Source organism: Nyctereutes procyonoides, unplaced genomic scaffold (assembly GCF_905146905.1).
Source record: "Nyctereutes procyonoides isolate TBG_1078 unplaced genomic scaffold, NYPRO_anot_genome, whole genome shotgun sequence".
NCBI classification, from domain to species: domain Eukaryota; kingdom Metazoa; phylum Chordata; class Mammalia; order Carnivora; family Canidae; genus Nyctereutes; species Nyctereutes procyonoides.
This window is the reverse complement of record NW_026575120.1, coordinates 20433640-20454609: the sequence shown is the minus strand read 5'-3', so window position 1 is coordinate 20454609 and position 20970 is coordinate 20433640. Positions and strand designations below refer to the sequence as shown.

Sequence of the window (20970 nt, the reverse complement as noted above, 5' to 3'; positions counted from 1 at the left end):
GGAGAAGCAGGCTCCCTGCGGGGAGCCCGATGTGGGAATCGAACCTGGGAATCCAGAACTATGCCCTGGGCCAAAGGCAGATGCTCAACTGCTGAGCCACCCAGGCATCCCTATTGAGGATTTTCTTACATTTGTATTTAACTTTACAAGTGCAGTGTGATTATTTAGATTGTCTCTATATCAACTGATTTGTTGCTGACAGTTTTTTTAAACATCGTTATTTTCTCATTCTTGAAATTTTCCATTTTCTTTCTTTGTCCAACAGTTCACAAAAATCTTCATTAAAAAAGTAAGTTAGAGTCCCTGGCTGACATCTGAGTTTATATTTTCTGAATGTTTATCTTGTCCAGTTCACATATGAGGCGGTTTTCACTGGGTATAAATCTGACATGTAGTTTTGCAAAGAAATTTGAGGGGCACTTGGTTTTTAACCTTTATATGTACTTTGTTTCAATGTTTGTAGAGGTTTTCTTTAATTGCAAAAAAAGGTTCAGATAATTTAGAAGAGTAATTTGAAGTTGAGTTACTACTGCTGGACATACTTTACCTATACTTTTGATCCGAATTATCACAAAATCCAATCGTGATGATCTGAATTGTGCAAAGGAGATTTAATCGCAAGAAAATACATGATTTATTGATTTGGCTCTTTGTTTTTTTTTTAAAAATTAATATATTCATATCTGTCATTACTTAAAGAAGCTTTCCTCTTTATTTAAAGCCATGTGCATAGAATACTACATGAAATTCAATGTAAAAAAGTAAATAAGGAGGCAAAGTAAATACTTTATTCATTTATCACTAAAGTTAGTCAAGAGCTTGCCCTTTCTGCCCCTCGATCCTTCATTGTCAGCAGCTCCCTTCATGCCGAGGAGTAGACCTCCTGTGTACGGCGGGAAGAAGGGAGTGTCTAGCAGCCACGCCATCACCCCTACAAGCAAGGCCAGTTCCTTGTAGACAGTCATTCCGGGGGAGAAGATGAAAGATGAATTGCCACAAAAGTGGACATAGGATTGTATTTTAAGGCCAATGCCTGAAATTAAGCTCTTGGTTGGGAGTAACTTCATAAGAAACATATCATTTTGAACAAAATGGTAAGATTTCATTTCCATTTAACAGAACGATGATGGCTATAACTTCCCAAGCATGCATTTTATTAATAAATTGTCCAGTTTTATATGCACTGTCTCTCCTTGTCACAGCCACACCTCAGGCGGGGTAGGTGGTGCACATCTAGGGGAGCTAAGGTTCTCAGTGACATTGGCCCATTGTAAATGGCAAGAATATCACTTCTGGGCACTTTACCTGGTAAGGAATTGTGGTAAAACAGACTTTTAGAAGTTTTATTTCCACTGTGTTCATTCTGTTTTCCTTGTCATCACAATCTTGGTGCTGGGGAACTTCCATCCCCATACTGGACATGTTTCTGTGCCCCTGATTTGTAGAGTAAGTGTGGAGGACATCGGCTGCAGTCGGCTCTGACCTATTCCTCCCAGCCCTCTTCCCTGCTGCGATGTGGGTGCCAGGGAGGCAGGTGATTTGAGTTCCCAGTGTTCCCCTAAGAGCCCTGACCGGTGAATCGAAGGCACTTTACACGTTAGCTGGAAGCAAGGAAGCATGAATTTCTGAACATGAAAGAATGCTACATCCAAGAAGAGCCACCTTACTATCTTAGCTGTTTTTAATATTTTAATGTGTTTTATAGGAATGAAGGATTCTATACACAATTTACGTGCTGTTTTTCCCACTTAACCTCCTAAGCATTATCTTTTATCACTAGAAGTTTGTAAACGTCCTTGGTCACATGATCTCCCCGTAAAGGGGCACACTGGGGTCCAGCCATTCCTCCCAGCCTCAGGCTGTTCTCAAGATCTTGCCATGTGTGCATCTTTGTACTTAAATATTTGCTTAACACAGGGTTTATTTGCTTAGGATAGATTTTTAAGAAGTGAAACTATTTGTTCCAAGTTCACAAACATTTTTGAAATTATTGCTTGTATTTACCAAAATGCTTTCTTGAAATTTTGGGCTGGTTTAGTCCTATCAGTAACATAGCATGTGGAATAGTACTTATTTATCTTTACAAATTATTGTGAGTATTAGGAAATAAAAATGCATCGCTTTACTTTCTTGTGAAGTTGAACCCTTTTCACATATTTATCAGGTACTTTTATTTATATTTTGTGGCTTAGCTTTTTAAATAGTCACGGAGTCTTGGCAGCTTGCTTATTGACTGAAACTAAAGAATATTCAGTCCTTTCCCTAGTTCTTGCAAGTATTTTTCTATATTATTATTTGCCTTTTAATTTAGTGTAGTGTTTTTTTTGTTTTTTGTTTTTTGTGTTTTTTTTTTTTTTTTTTGATGTGCAGAACCTTAAAATGTGGTTCAGTGTAAGAACTTCTATGTGGTAAAAGAAGCTATTTTCTTTAAGGTTAGGAAGAACTGTCTCAAGCAACGATAGAGAAATTCACCTATGGATTCTTTTAGTATTTTTAAAAGATATTTTATTTATTTATTCATGAGAGAGAGAGAGAGATGCAGAGACACAGGCAGAGGGAGAAGCAGGCTCCACGCAGGGAGCCCGATGCGGGACTCGATCCTGGGACTCTAGGATCTCGCCCTGGGCTGAAGGCAGGCACTTAACTGCTGAGCCACCCAGGGATCTCATTTTTAGTATTTTTTTCGTTTTGCTTTTTAGTATAATAACTCCTTCAGCCATCTGGGTTTCATGTTTACCTACAATGTGAAGCACTAGCACATGGTCATTGTTTCTTTTTTGGTTTTAGAAGCGAACTTTGGTTTTGTTTTCCTGGCCAGGAACCTCAGGGCAGGGCCCAGGGGCTCATGAGATGTCGTGGGCACCTGGCCTGTGAAGAGCCAAATGGAGGCCCCAGGGTACAGCAGCGCCTCCTGCACACACATGCGGCCCTGATGCGAGGCCTGGGGCTTGTGATTTACAACCCAGGGCAGGAGGGAGCTGCAGGCTGGGCACCTGCGGCCCGGTGCAGGTGGCGTTCCCGACTCCTGCAGAACAGAAGTAGCCGTTCTTGGCAACGGGGCAGCTGGATAGCTGGAGGGAACCTTCTGGTCAGACAACGTGGCTGTGAAATATGCACTTTATTTGACGTTGGCGCCAAACCAGATCTGTCTGCCATTTGAGAACAGAATGATCTTAACGGAAAGATCCCATCAAAACAAACCTAGAAACTTTCTCTGAGGAAGAACTCTGAAATTTCTGGGTTATTTTTCATTCCATGCTGGTTGCTATAGCAATGAGTATCTTGTGCTAAGGCAGAGAGAAGGAGCCAAAGTAACCTGCTTGAAAAAATGAGTCACTTTATTTTAAATTAGGTTTTTTCCCCCCTCACAGAATTAAATATTTTCAAATGTATTTCCAAGAAAATAAGCCCCAGACTTATGTAGTCTTGGCTCAATCAAGTTTGCACTGCCCACCCATAGCCAGACTGGCCAAGGCCCCCGGTGCCTTTTCATGATCTAGCTTGTCCTTCTGGAAGATTTTAATGAATGTCTCGAGCCCCCAAGAGCCCCTTATCTTCTCCTTAAGAGCATCCGTGAAGGTTAGTACCTCTGTGGTCGGCATGCCAGAGGTCACTGCACCCCCGCTCTGCAGCTCCATTGCCTGGCTGCCCTAAGGAAGGACAGCTAATTCCACAGATGGCACAGGTGCCTTTCCCCAGCAGGCCTGGCCAGCTCCATACTGGGATGCCCCTCTGCTTTGGGTGGAGCGCCGGGCTGGGGGGCTGGGGCGGGGGCCAGGGGGCGGGGGCGGGGGGCTGGATGGCAAGCGTCAGCTGGGCCCAGCCGGACCTGGACCCTTGCCCCATCCAAAGGGGAAGGAACTTTATTCAGACGAACTAAGAGTCAAATGCTTCACTTCTCTGGTTCATTTTATAAATCAAGCGTTCTTTCAACTTGCTCTTACATATATTTTTTTACAGTCTCTCAGGAGATGCTTCCGTGTGTGCCCCAGGCCCCCTGGGCATCTGGAGGCTATGTTCTCCCTCAGGTCCTCTCATGGGGCAGTCAGGGGCGGTCACCCCTGTGCCTTCTGAGCTCCACCCCCTCGCTTGGCAGCTTCCTGCAGTGAGGGACTCCTTTCTGTGGCCACCCCCAGGAGCCCTCCTGCAGGTCCTCCAAGCACCATTCCAGATGGCTGGGAGCCCACCGCATGCGTCCCGTGGTAGTGAGTGTGGCCCGGGGAGGCAGTCTCGTCCGCCGAGTGGCCAGGCATGGGGAGGCAGGCTGCTCCCGGGGTTGGACTCAGACTGGGGCTTTGTGTTCTGGCCACGGTCTGGTCAAGCAGGTCTTTATGCATAGATTTCTTTCTTTTTGATTTCATACATTGGTGAGAAGCATATTTAGAATCAGTTTGGTGGGGAGTGGCACGACCCTACGTGGCCTCCTGCATGTCTCCACCATGCGTCTTCTTCGAGGGGCACCTGTGTCAGCACAGCGGTGTGGGGCAGCATTTCCCCTGCCTCAAGGCCCTCGGACGCCCTCCTTTCTAAGGAAAACTCCCACAGCCCAGGATGCATGAGGGCCCTTAGTTCCATGAGCCAGGCTAATATTTTAAAAAGCAATGTATTCACTTTATTCTGAAGGTATGAGAATAAATGGCACGGACACAGCAGCCCCTTGGCCACAGTGTGTGTCGCTGCCGTGGGCGTCCTCCAGCGATTCCCTTCGTCACCTCATTGCCAGCTGTCCTACCAAGGCTATGCACCACCCCCCCACCTCGTCCCCGTCCTGCACAGACCACACTCACAGACGCCTGACCACAATGCCTTCCCCCATCAACTTACCTCCTGACACACCTGAATACAGTGCTTTGGCTGCGTCACTCCCCAAATCCTTGGAAAGCTCCCAGTCTTCCGAAGAATGTCCATCTCCCCTGCTCTGAGCATTGGGTGCCTGCCCAACTGACATCACCTCTTGCCACCCTCCTTCACTGAGCGGCTGCAGCTCCTTAGCTGCACTAGCAGCACCTGTCCTACTCCAGGCCGTGCCCCCTTTATCCCTTCCACATGCCCCCTGGGGCCTCATTTAAGGCCTGGCTTTTCCTCAAAACCTTTCTTACCCTTGCTGACCCCTGGGCATTGTCTTCCATAAGGCCAGGGGCAGTCACATGGTCAAACGGACAGACGGCAGACGTGTGGGTGAGGGACACGGAGCAGACACACAGATGGATCCATGGCCCACATGGTCTTGTAATGGGGTTTAATGTAATGTGTGTTTTCAAGTCAGAAAGGAATTATAATCTTTTATGATTTGAAAATAGCAGTTTGCAAGCTCTAGATTCATAATCATAATTATTTAAACCATAGAAGCCTGTGTTTCCAGGTGTGCTGTGTGTAGTCTGCTCTCTCTGATTACAACGCTCACCAAGTGGACGCGGACAGTTCCACATCTTCTAGAGGTTACCTTGGTCCTACTTGATCTGTTCTGTGATTAGACTCCACTGGTTTATCTGTCCTCATTGTTTCTTCAGTTCTGGGCATCGAGCATAAGCAGCAGCTCAGGGCCCGGGGTTCACAGTACCACCTGCCCCTCAGGTCTGCACGGCCCTGACTGGGTGGACGAGCAAGGACGTCACCTGCCAGCCACTGTGCCGCTCCCCTTTCCTATGAAACCTTGAGAGGGTGGGGGAGGAAGCATCTTTGTTTCCATCCTCCAAGGGACACTTCCTGTAAAGGACGCCCTCAATCCTTTGTGAGGTGCCCTCAGGGTGCCTGGCCCTGTGACGCAAATCACGGCCCCTGCTGAGTCTTGTCCCTGTTTCCCAGGAGTAAGGAAGTCGGTTTGTACGGTTTGTACGATTGATCGCAGCAGGATCTGTATTCCGGGGCGTGGGGGACCGGCACCTGACGGCAGTTGGTGGGACAGGCTGAGGCCTGGGTTTCCAGCAGAACCAACCAGGGGTCCTCACATCCCTTGTGCCCCGAGGCCGGCAGATCCGGGGAGATAGGGGACATGTCAATGGGGCTGGGGCCAGGGTGGGGGGTGCAGCCAGGGCAGGAAGGGGCTGCCATGGCCCGGGGAGGATGGTGGGTACCTGCACCCAGCATTCTGTGGGAACACCGGGCAGATGCGTAGGCGAGCATTGGTTGTAGGGGACAGATAGGGTTGACAGCTATCCCCGGGCTGTGGACGACGTGTAGTGTGGATGTGAAGCACGTGTGTTCATGGGTGACATGGGTGGGGGGGTCGCAGCCTCGGTCTACCTGGGGAGGCAGCTGCAGGGCTTCTGCACAACACGACCCAATTCCCACGGAGAAGGGGGGTGGGGGGGGCCTGTGTGAACACGGAGGAAAATCCTGGGAATCACCTCCAGGAGGCAGGGCTGGTGGAAGCCGTGTTCAGATCGCTCACGGCCACGCTGGCCTATAGCACCGCTGGCCTGTAGCACGGAGCTTCCACAACGCCCCTGATGATTCTTGGGATCTGAAAACCTGAAAGCAAGCCATGTAGCAACTGCCTCTCCTGCCAAGAGTGGGGAGGCACACTGTTCCCTGAGACGTGGGGCTGTGTCTCAGACGTGGGGCTGTGTCACCTCCCCTGCCTGGGCCTTCCCTTGCCTTCTGACCCCACCACCAGCACCCGGAGGCTGTCGCCCCTTCCCTCCCCTCCCTCTGCACCCCTCTCACGGGGCCCTGGGCCTCCTGAGAACCTGACTGGGTCGGCCTGCTGCATCTGTCCCATGGGGAGTGTTCAGGGGAGTGCCCAGGGCCCTGGGAATGGGTTTTATCCGCCCAGGGCACACAGGTGCAGGGTGGACTACACACGTGCACACACATGCACACATGCACCAGGAAGCAGGTTCTCCGGTCTCGTGGCCATGGTTGGCCGTGTGCAGGGCACCCATCTCGGACGGCCGGGGTGCCCTGCGGGGAGGTGGCTGCTTTCTGGGGCCTGGAAGGAACCACATGCTGTCCCCCTGTGCCCCCCCCCCCAAACGGGCCTTAAGTGTGCAGGGTGCTCGCTCCTCTGCAGGTGACAGGTGATGGCCTTCAGGCAACATGAGTTAGTGTATCCACAGCTGGAGCCTTAGGGCATGGAGATTTGTAGGCCAGGTAGGTGCCCCAGCCAACAGATGGGCAAGCAGCTTTCCTGATAGGAGGACACGGTGGCCCGAGGACCCTCTGTGCACATTACCTGGCCAAGGGCACACACATGGACTCTCACTGGCCACCGTGCTCCTATCCCAGGCCAGACTGACCTCAGCTGGCTGGTCGCTCAATGGGGGGGTGGGGCGCGGCCAACGGGGAGCACAGGCTGGGTCCCTGCGATCCTGGGCCTGGTGCTGCAAGTGCCCCACGGATCATGATGTGGGGGCCCTGGAACACACACTGTGGCTCCACTGGCCCCATGTGTCCCAGCGTCCATCCCACAGAGCTGAAGAGGAAGTGGCGAGGCATGTGCCCCAGCCGGCCCTGCGGCCAGGACTCCATCTGTCCCACCCTTCCTGTGGAAGGCTGCAGGGCCTGAGCTGGTGGCTTCCATGCGGCCCCTGCCTGCCCCCTTGTGCTGGTGTCCCGGTCACCCCCTCGGCAGCCAGCCTTTGGAGGCCTTGGGCTTGGGAGCACCAGCACCATGCACAGGGTGGAGGGGCTGGATGGTGTCTGGGCAGAAGGCCCGACTGTCACACATTGCAGGGCCGGGCCCGGGCCATTGATGGGCTCACTGTCCTCACCACCCGCTGCTCCCCTGGGGCTGCTCAGCCCCCCCAGACCCACTCCCCAGGTCTGCTGGCTTCAGGGGAGCCGGGATCGAGGATGCTGCCAAAGTGGGACAGAAGTGCCCAACACACTTGCAGTTTGTTAAGATGATTCTCCATTTAAACAGAAATGACTTTAAGATGATTTTCATCACAAGGAGACTAGGTTTCTGCTCCCCCCAGAAACTGCCTGGTGTCTCAGTCACCCCAATGACCTGGCCCTAGAACCTGTCCCTGGGTCACCCCTCTTGTGGGAGGGGCCCTTATGACATATACCCTGCCGGCCAGCCAGACACCCTCCTTGTCTGTCCTGGGAGTAAGCAGGGGGAGGGCGCCCTGGGGCCAGGGGACACGTGGGGACACCCACAGGGGTGGGTCTTGTTCAGTGTTGTGTCCTGCAGGTGACAGGGCTGCCCCAGTCACCTGCCCAGGGGCTGGGGGCGAGGACCAGCACTGGGGTCACACAGACAGAAGGCCCAGCCCCAGCCCAGCACTGGCAGCAGGACTAGAAACCCCGTTTCCTTCCATGGCGGCAGGATCCAGGTTCTGGGCCCATGTTGCTCCTCTCAAGCCCCCTGTTCTCCGTGGGAATGGGCCCATCAACCTGGGCAAAGCCAGCCGCCACAGCGTGACCCCGGTTCCATCGAGGCACACACAGAGACCAGCGCTAGCACGTCACAGCTAACATGCCCCCGGGGAGTCCATCTGTGAGGCGGTGGCATGCTAGATGACCGAGGTCTCTGTGTGCAGGAAGGACAGGGCGCGGGAGCCCCGGGGGTGCTGCAGGGCACTTTCCGAGCCATTCCTGGAGACGGAAGAGCTGTGCAGCTGGGAGTCCTGGCCGCAGGGCTGGCTGGGGCACATGCCTCGCCACTTCCTTTTCAGCTCACTCTGCACCTAGGGTGAGGGCAAGGCCACAAGGAAGCGGGGTCAGGCGAACATGGGAGCTTGGGAGCACGAGCTCCCCCCGAGAGAAGCACCCATGCTGGGTGGGCGCTGACAGGCCTCTGGCCATCTCCTCTCCTCTGGAGAATCTGTGGGCACAGAGGGTGCTGCTCAGCTTGCTCCAGGAGGAGAGGTAACACAGCAGCAGGACTGGGGGTCTCTCTGGGTCAGGTGGGGAATTGGTTCTAGGTCACCCACAGGAAGTGGTGAGGGGGGCAGGCTCAGGAAGGGCCTGGACCCAGTGAGCGCACATGCACAGCTGCACAAAAGCAGGCGTCACAAGACTGAGGGGCCCCCGCACATGCGACCTGATGAGCTGTGGAAGGGAGCCCGGGGAGCCTGGGGAGAAGGGTCCCATCCATTCGTCCGCCCTCCCCTCGGGTCTGTGTGGCCCGGTGTCCAGGGTCAAGACAGTGACCAGCTCAGCCACCCAGCTGGGGAGCTTGCAGGGGCCGGCCTGTGGGAGGGCCACCCACGCTGCTCCGTGTGGATGGTGCCGGAAGGGACGGCATGGGGCTGCCCCAGCAGGAGACCCGAGCCCCCAGTGGGTGGATGGGGGCACGTGAGGGCATCCCCCATAGGCCAAGGGTCCCCAAGCCCTGACAGAGCACTTACTTCGCTGTTGAGAAAGCAGTACAGGATGGCCACCACCAGGCCCTGCAAGACAGGGGGCGAGGGTCAGGGCCGCGCACCCACTGGGGCAAGAAGGACAGCCCTGTCCACACGTACCTGAAAAGATCCGATGCCCAATTCAAACAGGATCTGGTATTTGGAGGAGATGCCGATAGGAAACACAGCAAATACCATGTAGTGAACTCCGAACAGTGGGATAAGCAACAGCGTGGACTTGGTTAGCCTCCTGCCACAAAGGAAAGTGGTAAGCCTATAGGGTTGGGGCTGCACACTGGCCCAGGGCCACCCCGGGCTGAGCCTGTTTCTCACAAGTTTGAGTAACCCACCCCAACTATGCGCAGAATATGTCACCTACGCAGCCACCCCCTTGCAAGACATCCCGACGAGGCCAACCAACAGCCACCGAGGTTGAAAGTCTTGGGGGTCTTACTGCCCTGAGTGGAGCATCCTGGGTTTTAACTGTTGGGACAGAGGCACGTTTCACTTTCAGGTCAAAGTTGCAGAGCAGCAGAGGTGCAGCCCTCAAACACGGGCTGTGGGCAGGGCCAGTGACCCAGCCTCTGGGCTGTGGGTTCTGTGGAGCTGGGTCACCTGGAGTCACTACCCACCCTGGTCACAACGCAGATCTGCTGCAGCCTCAGAGGCTTGAAGGTGAACCGCAGAGCCCATGCCCTCCTGCAGCGGCACTTGCTGTACCGTGGCCCCTCCCCACCCCACCACTGGACAGTCTCCCTTCTCTAAGCCAAGCTCCTTAGGGCGTCTCCAGCCTCTGCTGCAGCAGGACCCGTGGAGGTCACCGTGGATGACCCCTGTGCCGCCCATCCTTGTGCACACAGACTCCGTGGGGTTTCCCATAACGCTGCAGCCACGGTCTGGGAACCCCACTTTGGGAACCAATGCTCTGAACCCCACTTTGGGAACCAATGCTCTGAGCTCTAACTGCTGTGCATTAGACGCATCATCCAGGGAGCCTGCAAGACTCCCCTGGGCAGCCTGTGTCTACAGTCCCGTTATCAGGCCAGTATGGCAGGAGTGGCTGGGTGGGCCTAATATCCTCCTGGGTGACCCCACCGCTGCAACATGCTCTGCGTCGGGACCACTGGGGCCCCTGGGGGGTTGTCAAGAATGAGGATGTTGGCCCCAGGCCAGTTCAGGCCACTCGGTGATGTGGGTGCAGGCTGAGCCCCCAAATGAGCATCCAGTTGCCTCCAGTGACCCAGTGGCCTCATCTTGAGGGACCAAGTGAGGGGGCTATCTCCCCACCTTCTCTGGTTAGTTGATAGTCATGAGTTTCTTTACGTATTTTTGAGGTACCTGCCCCAAACCTAGCACTCAGAGCCTGGGATGTAAGTTCTAGAAATGTGTCCATTTCTCCTGATTTCTGCCCCACCTAAACAGCACAACCTGTGACGCTCACAAAAACTGGGAAGTCTGCCTCAGGCCATCTGCACAAAGCCTGGAGGCTTGGCCGTTCTGCAGCAGAGCATGAGCTGCCCCCTAACAGAGCTGAATGCTCACCCTGATGAGGTGGCTGCATTTCACGTCTGGGCTCAGCATTAGCCTGTGGGCAGGGGGTGGGCTGTGCAGGGGCTGAGCCCTTTGGCTCAGGGTGAGACGGGGGTCTTGGCCTGACTTCCTACATACGCTTGGAGGTGGCTACCCTGCTTGCCTCCAGAGAAGGCTTCCTGCTTGGGGTTGTTACTGTTACAGGTACAGAGAAGACACCAAGGTGCCACCAGAGGCAGCGTCGCAGGCATGCCCGGATTTTTGTCATCCTGGAAAAAGAACAGACCCTATCTTCCCTACTTAATCTTGTTTCTAAAATAAAAGCATGTAGGGGATCCCTGGGTGGTGCAGCGGTTTAGTGCCTGCCTTTGGCCCAGGGCACGATCCTGGAGACCCGGGATCGAATCCCATGTCGGGCTCCTGGTGCATGGAGCCTGCTTCTCCCTCTGCCTGTGTCTCTGCCTCTCTCTCTCTCTCTGTGTGTGACTATCATAAATAAAAACAAAAATAAAATAAAATAAAATCATGTATGTAGAAGATCTACATAACGAACACTCCCAAGGAAAAGGTCTACACAGAAGCTAAGCGACACCAGCCAAACATCAAAACTTGAGTTCGACAAGCCCCTGAGCAGCTGCCCCTGGGCCGCAGGCATGAGCGGGTCCGGGCGCCAGCACGAGCGCTGCTCAGATGGGGCAACACCACTCTGTCCATGGTAGACCCACACGCCTTCCTTCCTGCAGGGCTGACCTCCATGCACCCCATGAACAGACCGGGCAGAGGAAGGACACCATGGGCTTTATGCTCCCGGGGGCACCGGCAGGAGGGTCTGGGCCCCACACCGACAGGTGCCGGTGCCAAACGTCTCCTCCTAACCTTGGATCTGGTTATTACGGATGAGGACAGTGAGGCGCGGAGTGGTCAGGTCGCACCCCAGGCCTCCTGCTGCTGCGTGAACCCAGCACCAGTCCTGTGCACAGATGGCGCCAGGTCCACCCTGGCTGTCCCAGGAGGTAGGGGAAGGACATCCGAGTGCGGCCACCATGGCACAGTCAGGTCACCCGCCCAAGTTACCCAGCTCCAGGCAGCCCGGATTCCACACCTGGTCTCTCTGAACCTGCGGCTCCAATTGGCTGGACCAACCACCCCACGCTAAGCTGGTTCTACTTTATAACAAAGTTGTGAGCTTCGCTGTCTCTTTATAAATTCTCAGCCAAGATTCACAGAATCTTTAAGTTCTTTTATAGGGTCTTCAGGGCCCATAAAGTAGCTGGATGATGGTGGGCATGTTCTCTTTCCCACCAGGCAGGTATGATGATAACTATCCTCATGTACTCGTTCAGCCCAAACCTGCCCATTATTATCAAGTATGAAGCCCAGCGTTAGATGCCATGTGGTCCGATGGGGGAGAAAGAATAATGTATAAAATACAAATAATGAGTGGCCAAGGAGAAAAGGTCAGATTACAAAGCAGGGAAGTGAGCCAAATGCTTCAGTCACTAAGCTCACTAGAGGATCTGCCGCTGAAATGCAGGGGGGCTTGGCTCGAAGGATTCCCCACAGGGAGATACAGCCGCATTCCCGTGAAAGCAGTCCTGCGTTTGGGTGTCTGCTGGGTGTGCAGACCCTCATCCACCCTTACTCTGGACTTCTAGGCCGCGGGGGCCAGTGAGGGCAGCTCCCCGATCCGCACACATACTCACTTGTACTGTGACTGGTCGTTGCCGCTGACATCTGGAGATGTCAACTTCTGTAGTAAGATCCGTATGATACTAACGAAGAGGACAAAATTGACCTGCACGAACAGACGGCGTGTTTTTGCGCGACCTCCCCTGCAGGGGCAGGTGCGGCGGGGGGTCTGGAGCTCAGCATCCCTGAGTTGTGTCTCCTCGCCTTGGACAGGGTCCAGGCACCCCTGCAACAGGAGCTCGGGGCCCTGCCCACCTGGGTCTGCCCCAGGGTGGGAGCTGGCGGGGTCTCCTGACCACGGCACGTGTCCCATGACCTCAGGTGCAGACACAGGTAGGTGTCAGTGAAGTTTCAGATGAGAGATGGACGAGTGATAACATGACTCAATGTAACTTTGTATCTGGGGCCTGCAAGCCCCCTGCAGGTGTCTACGGCAGGGAGCGCACCTCTGTCCCCTCCCTCTCGCTCCCCGGCCTTCCTCCCAGAGGTGAGAATGAAGGATGAAAGGGGCGGGCCACTGCCTGCGGTTCTTCTCTAGGAAGACGAAGACGACGGCACAATGGGGTAACCCTACTGAGTGCAGGGAGGCAGGCTCCCTCTGTCCCCAAGCGCGCAACCCTGTGGAGGGCTGTGCCTCGATCTGGGATTACTCACTATGATGGATGTCAGAATCGGTGCTCGTATGACCCACCAGGGAACACTGTGATCGTTGGTGTCCCAGCAGCTATGGGAAAGAGAGAAGGAATGTCCCGTCGTCACCCAGATCTGTCCATCAGCTGGGGGCAGCAAGGATGTGCACTGCCTGTGGCCTCATCTGGATGCAGAGCCTCTGAACGCAGCTGGCTCCTCACAGTGCACACGCACCCCCTGGGTGTGTCAATAGACGCCACCCGGAGGCCCATGCGCACTCACACACCCAGATGCCATCCCTCCCCAGCCGGGGACCCTGCTTTACTTCATCCTTCCCGACAGGGACAGGACCTAGTGAGGGACAAGTGAGCATGAGCAGAGCTCCAGGAAGTGGGGGAAGGGCAAGGCCTGCCCGGCAGCCCCACACCTTGCAAGGAGGAGTGGCTTGTGCTCGCTCTGGCCACCTTCGAAAAATGGGAGTTTATCTCCTGAAAATGACTCTTTTTTCACCCCAGGATAGTTTGTGTCTGTATCTCTAAGGTTTAAAATGCCTTTGGACGACACGAGGCAGGCCCAGCGACGGCGTCCAGCATCCGGGGTCCAGCATCCGGGCCGCACTGTCCGCATCATTCACTCCACCTCCCCGCTCCAACCCCTGTATGGGCGCAGACCAACCCTGGCCTCTGGGTCCTACTGCTTGTGGCAGCAGGATGCGGTGTGCTTGGAAGCCGCAGGGTGGCAGGGAGTTGGGTGAGGTCAGCTGGCCCTTGGCCAACCTGGCAGGTACCACGGCGAGTGGGCTTGCGGGCTGAGGCCAGAGGGTGCCACAGGGTCACAGCGCACAGAAACACCCTGTGTCACCCTCAGTTACATAAGTCACCGCATCCAGGGTGTTGCCAGGGGTGGGCGAGAGCCCGAACGGGGCAGGGCATTCGTGGTGGGAAAATGTGCCCGAGGGGCGGGGGCCCAGCTCACTGCAGATAGAAAACACACCCGGTCTGTGCCAGGTTAGAGAACTGCTTCAGCGGCTGTGCTCTCCCGCATTGCTCCCGCCGCCTCTCCCCACGGGGCACGTGCATCCTGCTTGGCTCCCTCCAGGGACCAGCTCCCCACTGGGGATGCTGTGCCCCTCTCTTTAGCCCCATCCCAGCTCTGCTGCAGGACGTGGTGCTGTTTCTGTCCTGCGCGTGTGGATCCTCTCCCAATATTCCCGCCCCCAACTGTCGTGAGGCTGGGGTCTTCTTGTGGGAGTGATGTCCACGTGCCACCCTGTAACCATGTGCTTGGTGGCAGCTGCCAGTGCACATCCTCCTTGTGGGCATGGAGCAGGCTTCTCTCCCGTTCACTCGCTGACACCAGCTGCAGGGCTGGGTGCTTGCCCTCACCTCACAGGCACTCACCCGGTGTCTTCCAGGGCAATCCTGGCGGCTGTCCACGCACCAATGCACACGGTGGGGATGCCTGCAGGGAGACAGCGGGTCACCCCCAGCCCCGTGCTTGCTGGCAGGACGCAGCTGCACCCCCTCCCCCGGGCAGCAGGGGTGGGCTGTCTGATGGAGGGTTAGGCGGACACGCCTCATAAACATGCGGGACTTTATGCTCAAGCTTCACACGGCAGTGAGGATCAACTGTGTGTGGAAAGCTGGAACTTCACAGGCCTGCACTGCACACATCTCCGCACACTGTATGCGTTGTTCCTGGAGTGTGGGGGCAGGGCAAGGACGGTGGGGTGTCCTACACCGCAGATGGGGGCCCTCTGCTTACACCCCCACCCTGCCCTTCAGGGTTCTGCCAAGGGGCAGGTACTAGGACCTCTCCATGGAAGGCCGCCTGCCCTCCCCTTCTGCCCCTCGCCCCTAACCCCCTGCCCTCCCCTCCTGCCTCTCCTGCCCCTGGGCCCTCCCCTCCCGCCCCTCCTGCCCTCCCTTACTCCCCTCCTGCCCCTCAGCCTTCTCAACACAGGGCGGCCCCAGGACTGGAGGCGTGGGGCACAGACTCCTGCTCCTACAGTAGGGGGGCGTCTCCCACAGGAAGCTAGGGTCCTGGGAAAGCACCTCCTCTCACGACCCGGAGGCCATCCTGCAGGGGTGGCCCAGGGCGTCTGTGAGCTGAGGGGTTGGCACTTACGGGGTGAGGGGCGGTGGGGAGGTGGATGGGGCGGCGGGCACAGCTGTGGACCGGTTCTTACCCCATCCGATCAGGAGGTAGGCCACAAGGCAACGGCCGGGGGAGTAGATGGCCACGAGGAGGGTGCGCAGGTGCAGCCCCTCCACCAGCAGCCAGTGGAAGTTCGCCACGATGCAGTACTGGAAAAACACCAGGCTCAGCTTGCAGCCCACCTGCAGGTCACAGAGCACACACGGCCACTCGGGTAGAACCGCCACGCGTGCCTGCATGCTGAGCATGGAGCTGAGGAAGCATGACAGCTCAGAGCCCCGGGGACACTGACGTGGCCCCGGGCAGACGCACCAGCCGCCCTTGGCAGGATGTGGCGGGATGTGGCAGGAAGCCCACCACCGGGCGCTCCGCCCCGTTCATCCCCACGTCCCTCGTGGGTCCTGCCCCCGCCCCCCAGGAGACAAAGATCAGTGTAGGACAGGAGCAGCTGGCAGCCCGTGAGTGGCCAGGCGTCCCAGGAGAGTCCCCACAGGAGAGCCCACCTGGCACATGACACACACATATCTAACCTTCTCAGACCTTCTTCAGACCTACCAGGTACGTCAGCCTCTGGAACAAAAGTGAAATTGAGGCTTCTAACCCGTAAGTTGTGTCCACGTGTTGAAAAGATCCTCGCTTCTCCTCCCCCACAGCTTTGCCGCCCTCCCTTGAAGGAGACCCACGTGCGAGTGGATAGAGGCACCTTGGTACCCGGGGGCACGTTTTCACATTTACGCGTGGGTATGTCCGTACAGGCTTGGAAATGCAGACACGCGTGCCTATCTCTATCCACATACTAGGTGGGCACACTTCTCTGTTGTGGGTTTGATGACACACAGCTGAATGTGCCCTGTGGCTGTGCTCGTGCTTAAGGGAACTCACAGCAGCCCGAGCCCACCACCCACTTGCCACCACCCCACCACCACCGCTGCCCCACCAGGTGCCAGGTTCCTGCTTCCCAGGTGGGCAAGGCTAAGCTCATCCTTCGGGTGCTGCACCGTCACTGTGACTGAGGCCAAGTGCCAGGTGCCCGCGGGCCAGCGGTGGGGCAGGAGCCACTCCAGCAAGCGTCAGGGCCTGGGCACCACTCAATTATGGGAACGGCCCGCAGTGTGGCTGTGACCCATTGGCTGCTCATTGTTGGGGAGGGAGGGCTCTGTGCCACCTGATGGGGACACTCTGAGGGGCTGTAGTCCCTGCCTCTGAGGCCGGCGTGGCGTCGACTGCCCTGACTCCTCTGAAAACCACACAGCAAGGTTCACTGCGGTTCTAACATATACACGCCCTTCGATCCAATGTCATCATGTGTGAGCTCCACCCAACAGAAACAAGAACAGGCAGAGGGTCCATGTGCAGGATGTTGGTGGGGCCCAGTGCTGCCAGGACTGTGCCAGGACACAGTAAGCTGTGTCATGTCCACGCGCCAGACGACTGCCACCCTTCATCCCGACACAACAGCTGGCTCGGGGCTTGCACCCTGGCTTAGTGAGGATGCATGGCACACAGAACGCCTGGTTACGGTGACTGCATCTTCTTGGTACAGCCATGGAGACACCAACCATGTGCATGTCCACAGCCACTCACAGCCTCTGGGATGTGAGCACAGGATATCTGGGCCAAGGTAGGCCCTCTGCCAACCTCCCCATCGGGGCCACAGCCTGCGGGACTGTCCCCAGGGCCGCTACCTCCACGGTCTGGGAACTTCCCACCCCGATGCAGCTGCAGTCAGGTCACCAGCCCCGCCTTGGCTGGTGCCCTGCTGACAGTGGCCTCCAGGCAGCCACCTGGCCTCTCATTTTTCTGGACCAGAACATGCTTTTCCAGGAGTCAGAAAGAAGCTGTGCAGAGGACAAGGATGCCAGTGTGTAGACAGCTGGCAGAGCCAGGGAGCTGGAGGTCTGCTGCCCCGTCTGCTTTATGACCTGGCACGAGACTGTGGCTCTGGGACCCGCTCCCTGAAAGGAACAGGAGGGGCTCTGCCCCCACCTCTGGGCTATCCTCTGTGGGAACCGGTAAGACGCCCAGGCCCTCAGCATCAGGGGTTTCCCTGGTCCCTGCAACACACTTGGTGTCTGCGGGGCTAAGGGGCCCTTGTGCACGTGCAGGCCTGGCACCCGCGCCTTCTCCACACAGACTTGGGCACGGCCTCATGTGTGACCTGAGTCCACAGCTGAGCCCTGGAGAGCATGGGGCCCCCACCACACCATGCAAGCCCCAGGTCAGCAGTCCTCCCGGGCCTGGATCCAGACACGGACGATTGAAGCCAGGCGGGCTATGTTCCCACGTGTCCACGAGGGCCTCTGTGCATGCATACATCCTTGTGGCTGTGTGGGCACATGTCTGCACACATGCACATGTGGACCCCAGTGATTACATGTGCACACGTGCTGATGGGCTCACTCTCACTCTGCCTCTTCCCAACCATCTGCCGCTCTGACTGACACCACAGGGCAGTGCGTCCAGGACCCTCCAGGATATATAGAAGCTCAGCCTCCAGCCTCAGTCTCTGCCTCTCGTCCCCCCAGCCCCTGGGGCAGCCGGCTGTAGTCAGGTCAGAGCTTGGCTGTTTAGACCCTCCAGCTCCGACTGCAGAGCTCACAGTGGCCACTGTGTATTTCCCGGACTCAGGCTCTCAGGGGTGCCTTGGGAAGCTTGCAGGCAGGTTCTGAGAACCCCCAGTGACCCTGCATACCATGTGTGCTGGTCCCAGCAGGTCACTGCCCGTGTCCTGGTCCCTGGATCGCCAGGAGGAGACACACTGAGCCCAGAGCTCACTTCCCGATCAGTGGGAAGTGGGGGTCGGTGGGAGGTGGCAAGAAGCCTTCTCTCAAAAGGGGACAGACTCTGTCGAGTTCTTGGCTCCTCCAAATGTCTTGAGAAGCAGGCCCTTGAACTTACTGACCAGCGTCCTGGCTCCTTATGAAAAGCGGAGCACCTCAAAGGTTGCGGTCTGATCAAGAGCCCAAATGACTGGAGCCCAAACGCTTGCCGAAGGTCCTGAGGACACTGCAGCTGTTTGCTGAGGCTCAGGAGGACTCAATTGAGTGACCTGCCTATCGGACAGGCGCGACAAGTGCTGTCCTACGTGGACTAAGCATTGGAGGCCCATGAATGCTAAAGACACAGCCAGTGACAAACATCTACAGAAATAATCAGCTGGGTCAGCTGGGTTTTCCTCCCATCGTAGAGCTGGGCTGCAGGGGCTCACTGATGGCACAGGTGATTCACACCCAGCCATCTCTGGAAGCATCTATTGCTCATAAGCTGGGAGATCTGGGGTGAAAACAACGGCATTGTGCATCTCCATCAATGTCAGGATGTTTCAGCCCAGACCAGGCACTGATCACTCAGGGCAATGCCCTCAGGTTGTGCTGGCCCTCCCTGGGACTCAATGCTCACGGCCCACGACCTCCAGTCCCTGGAGGCACCGGTGTCCCCAACCCCATCTCACCTGAGTCCCAGCCTCTGACCCCTCTGCTTCTCCGGCCTGGCTCCTTGCCTTTAACACTGTGCGCTGGGCAGGGTGTGAGGTGGGCACACAGACTGAGGGCCAGGGCAGTAATGACGGGGGTCGTGGGGCTGCAGGTCACACATGCCACCCTGCCCTCAGAGAGAAGACCTGCTCACAGGGACAGCCTTACCCAGGAGGATGGCTGGTCAGGGCAGTGCAGTGTGCCCGAGCTGGAGTACAGAACGTCGTCCTTGACCAACACTGAGATGGATCGGAGGATGAAGGAGAGGAACAGGTTCAGGTGGATATAGTTCCGGGTGCAATGCAGCTTCCTGTGGTGGAGAGAGGAAGGGATGAGGGGTGGGGATGGGAATGCGGGGTGGGGTGCGGGGGGAGGGGGGGCGAGATAAGTAGACTCAGGTTTGTGAACACTGCAGTAATTGGCTCCAGCCCTTCTCCTGTGTTTAGGGAACCTACTATCCCCACCGCACATAGGGGTTTGCGGTTTGGACAGTGACTAGTTTGCAGGTGACCACCCCCCCACCGCCGTGTTCCTACGTCCTTGGGTGGGAGTCTGGGACCGGGATTTCAGACATTGCCCAAAGCCTCTACAGTTAAATTATTTGTGATTTCAATAATAAAGTACCAGGTTTGCCAGGAACAGGAGTAAATGATCAAATGCAATAAAAATAAAAACCCAGGGAATAGAAAGAGATTCAGATATTGACATTTTAAGACACCGACTCTTATTCAGATTAATATATTCAAAAAATTGGTGAAGAGGCAGAGAATTTTACTGAAGAATGGAATTGACTACAAAAATCGAATGGAAAGTTGAAAACTCAAAAAGAACCCTAAAATTAGCCATCGAAGTGGCCACCTCTGACATTAGATCCGGTAAAAAAGGGTATCACAAAACAGAAAATACATGGGTAGGCTGAGCATAGATGAGGGTAGAGAAGCCGACTCACGGAACATATAGAAAAGAGCAGGAAATACATGGGGATGGAGTGATGCTTAGCGGCGAGCACAGCATGAGAGAGCAAAGATGCAGGAGGGACAATCGGGTCCTTAGAGACTGAGTTGAAAATGTCTAGAAGCAAATAGACTCTAATCAGAGACTGAAGGAGCACCAACCCCCCAAGAAGGACAAACGGAAAGGAAACCACGCTAAGTGCCCAATAGCATCACTGCTGAAAACCAAACGGATTCTAGCTTCCAAGCTTGTGGGGGGAAAAAAGCCCCTGTCCTTCAATGAAACGGTGGTGACACGGGCTGCTGACTCCCAAAGAGAAAAATGCCCTTCATTTTTAGTGGGATGAAACATGAAACTGCCAACAGAGACTTCCATATTTTTCAAAACATCCTCAAATGAGGAGAAATTAAGAGGATTTCAGGCGACTGAAAACCACAAGACTTCACTGCCAGCAGGCCCGGGCTGGGGGAGATCCTGCAGGGGCTCTTCAGGCAGCAGGAGGGCCCCGACGGAGACCCGGGGATGGGGAAGGCTCGGGAACGTCAGCACATGGCACCTCCGGGTACCCTCTGCCGCAAATGACAGCTATCACTCCTGGTGGCCTTAAAAGAGGTGTAGGACTAAAATACAAAACAGCAACATCGGGAGCATGAGGGGGACCGGGAGGGGGTAAAGGGGCCATCGGAGGTTAAGCCTACAATACAAGGACGTGCCACAATTTTGGGCTGACACCTATGAGCAGAACAGAATGCAGGAGTGACCACATGAAAGGGGGAAATGGGAATAACGAGGAACCATGAGAGCTGCGCGACAGCCCGCCCCATGCCCCAGGCGCAGGCTGCAGTTCGCTGGGGGTGGTGGTGGCGGGGGGGGGGGGATGGGGGGTCGGGTGGGGTGGCTGCACCCACCCACGCCTCCAGCCACCTCTTCTCTCCTCCCGGCTTTGTCCTCAGTCTCCTGCCCATGTCTTGCTCCGAGTGGGGTTGGGGTCTGTCACCGTCCCCCGGACCTGGGCACTACTCCTTTCAGGGAGCAAGCCATCAGAGCAGGAGTGTTTACTGTTTCTCAGCCGTGCCCACATCCCTCGTTGCTCATCATGAAGCCTCCCTTCCAAGTACGCCGGATGATGGGCGGCTGTTCAGAGGAACCATGCAGAACGTGCTCCTCCATGGAGGCTAGACTAGAACCCAGCTCCCACAGGCTGGGGGGCGGTGGGGGGGGGAGTACGTGAACCTGAGCTCTGCGCG

At 56.0% G+C, this 20970-nt stretch overlaps 1 protein-coding gene across 2 annotated transcripts in view; it reads right to left on the bottom strand.

The window, feature by feature from the left end:
- Nucleotides 1-7856: 7856 nt before the first annotated feature.
- The window catches only part of VIPR2 (vasoactive intestinal peptide receptor 2), a 59536-nt gene continuing 46422 nt past the window's right edge, over nucleotides 7857-20970 (bottom strand). Inside the window, exons 6-13 of one of the 2 annotated variants that reach the window (XM_055335272.1) lie at nucleotides 18938-19079; nucleotides 15328-15478; nucleotides 14540-14600; nucleotides 13164-13233; nucleotides 12524-12615; nucleotides 9411-9540; nucleotides 9297-9338; nucleotides 7857-8633 (exon numbers count right to left, since the gene is read on the bottom strand). In XM_055335272.1, coding sequence (XP_055191247.1) covers nucleotides 8460-8633; nucleotides 9297-9338; nucleotides 9411-9540; nucleotides 12524-12615; nucleotides 13164-13233; nucleotides 14540-14600; nucleotides 15328-15478; nucleotides 18938-19079 — 862 coding nt within the window. In that variant the 3' untranslated portion in view covers nucleotides 7857-8459. The remainder of the gene's footprint in view (nucleotides 8634-9296; nucleotides 9339-9410; nucleotides 9541-12523; nucleotides 12616-13163; nucleotides 13234-14539; nucleotides 14601-15327; nucleotides 15479-18937; nucleotides 19080-20970) is intronic. The other variant, XM_055335273.1, reaches the window with a different exon arrangement.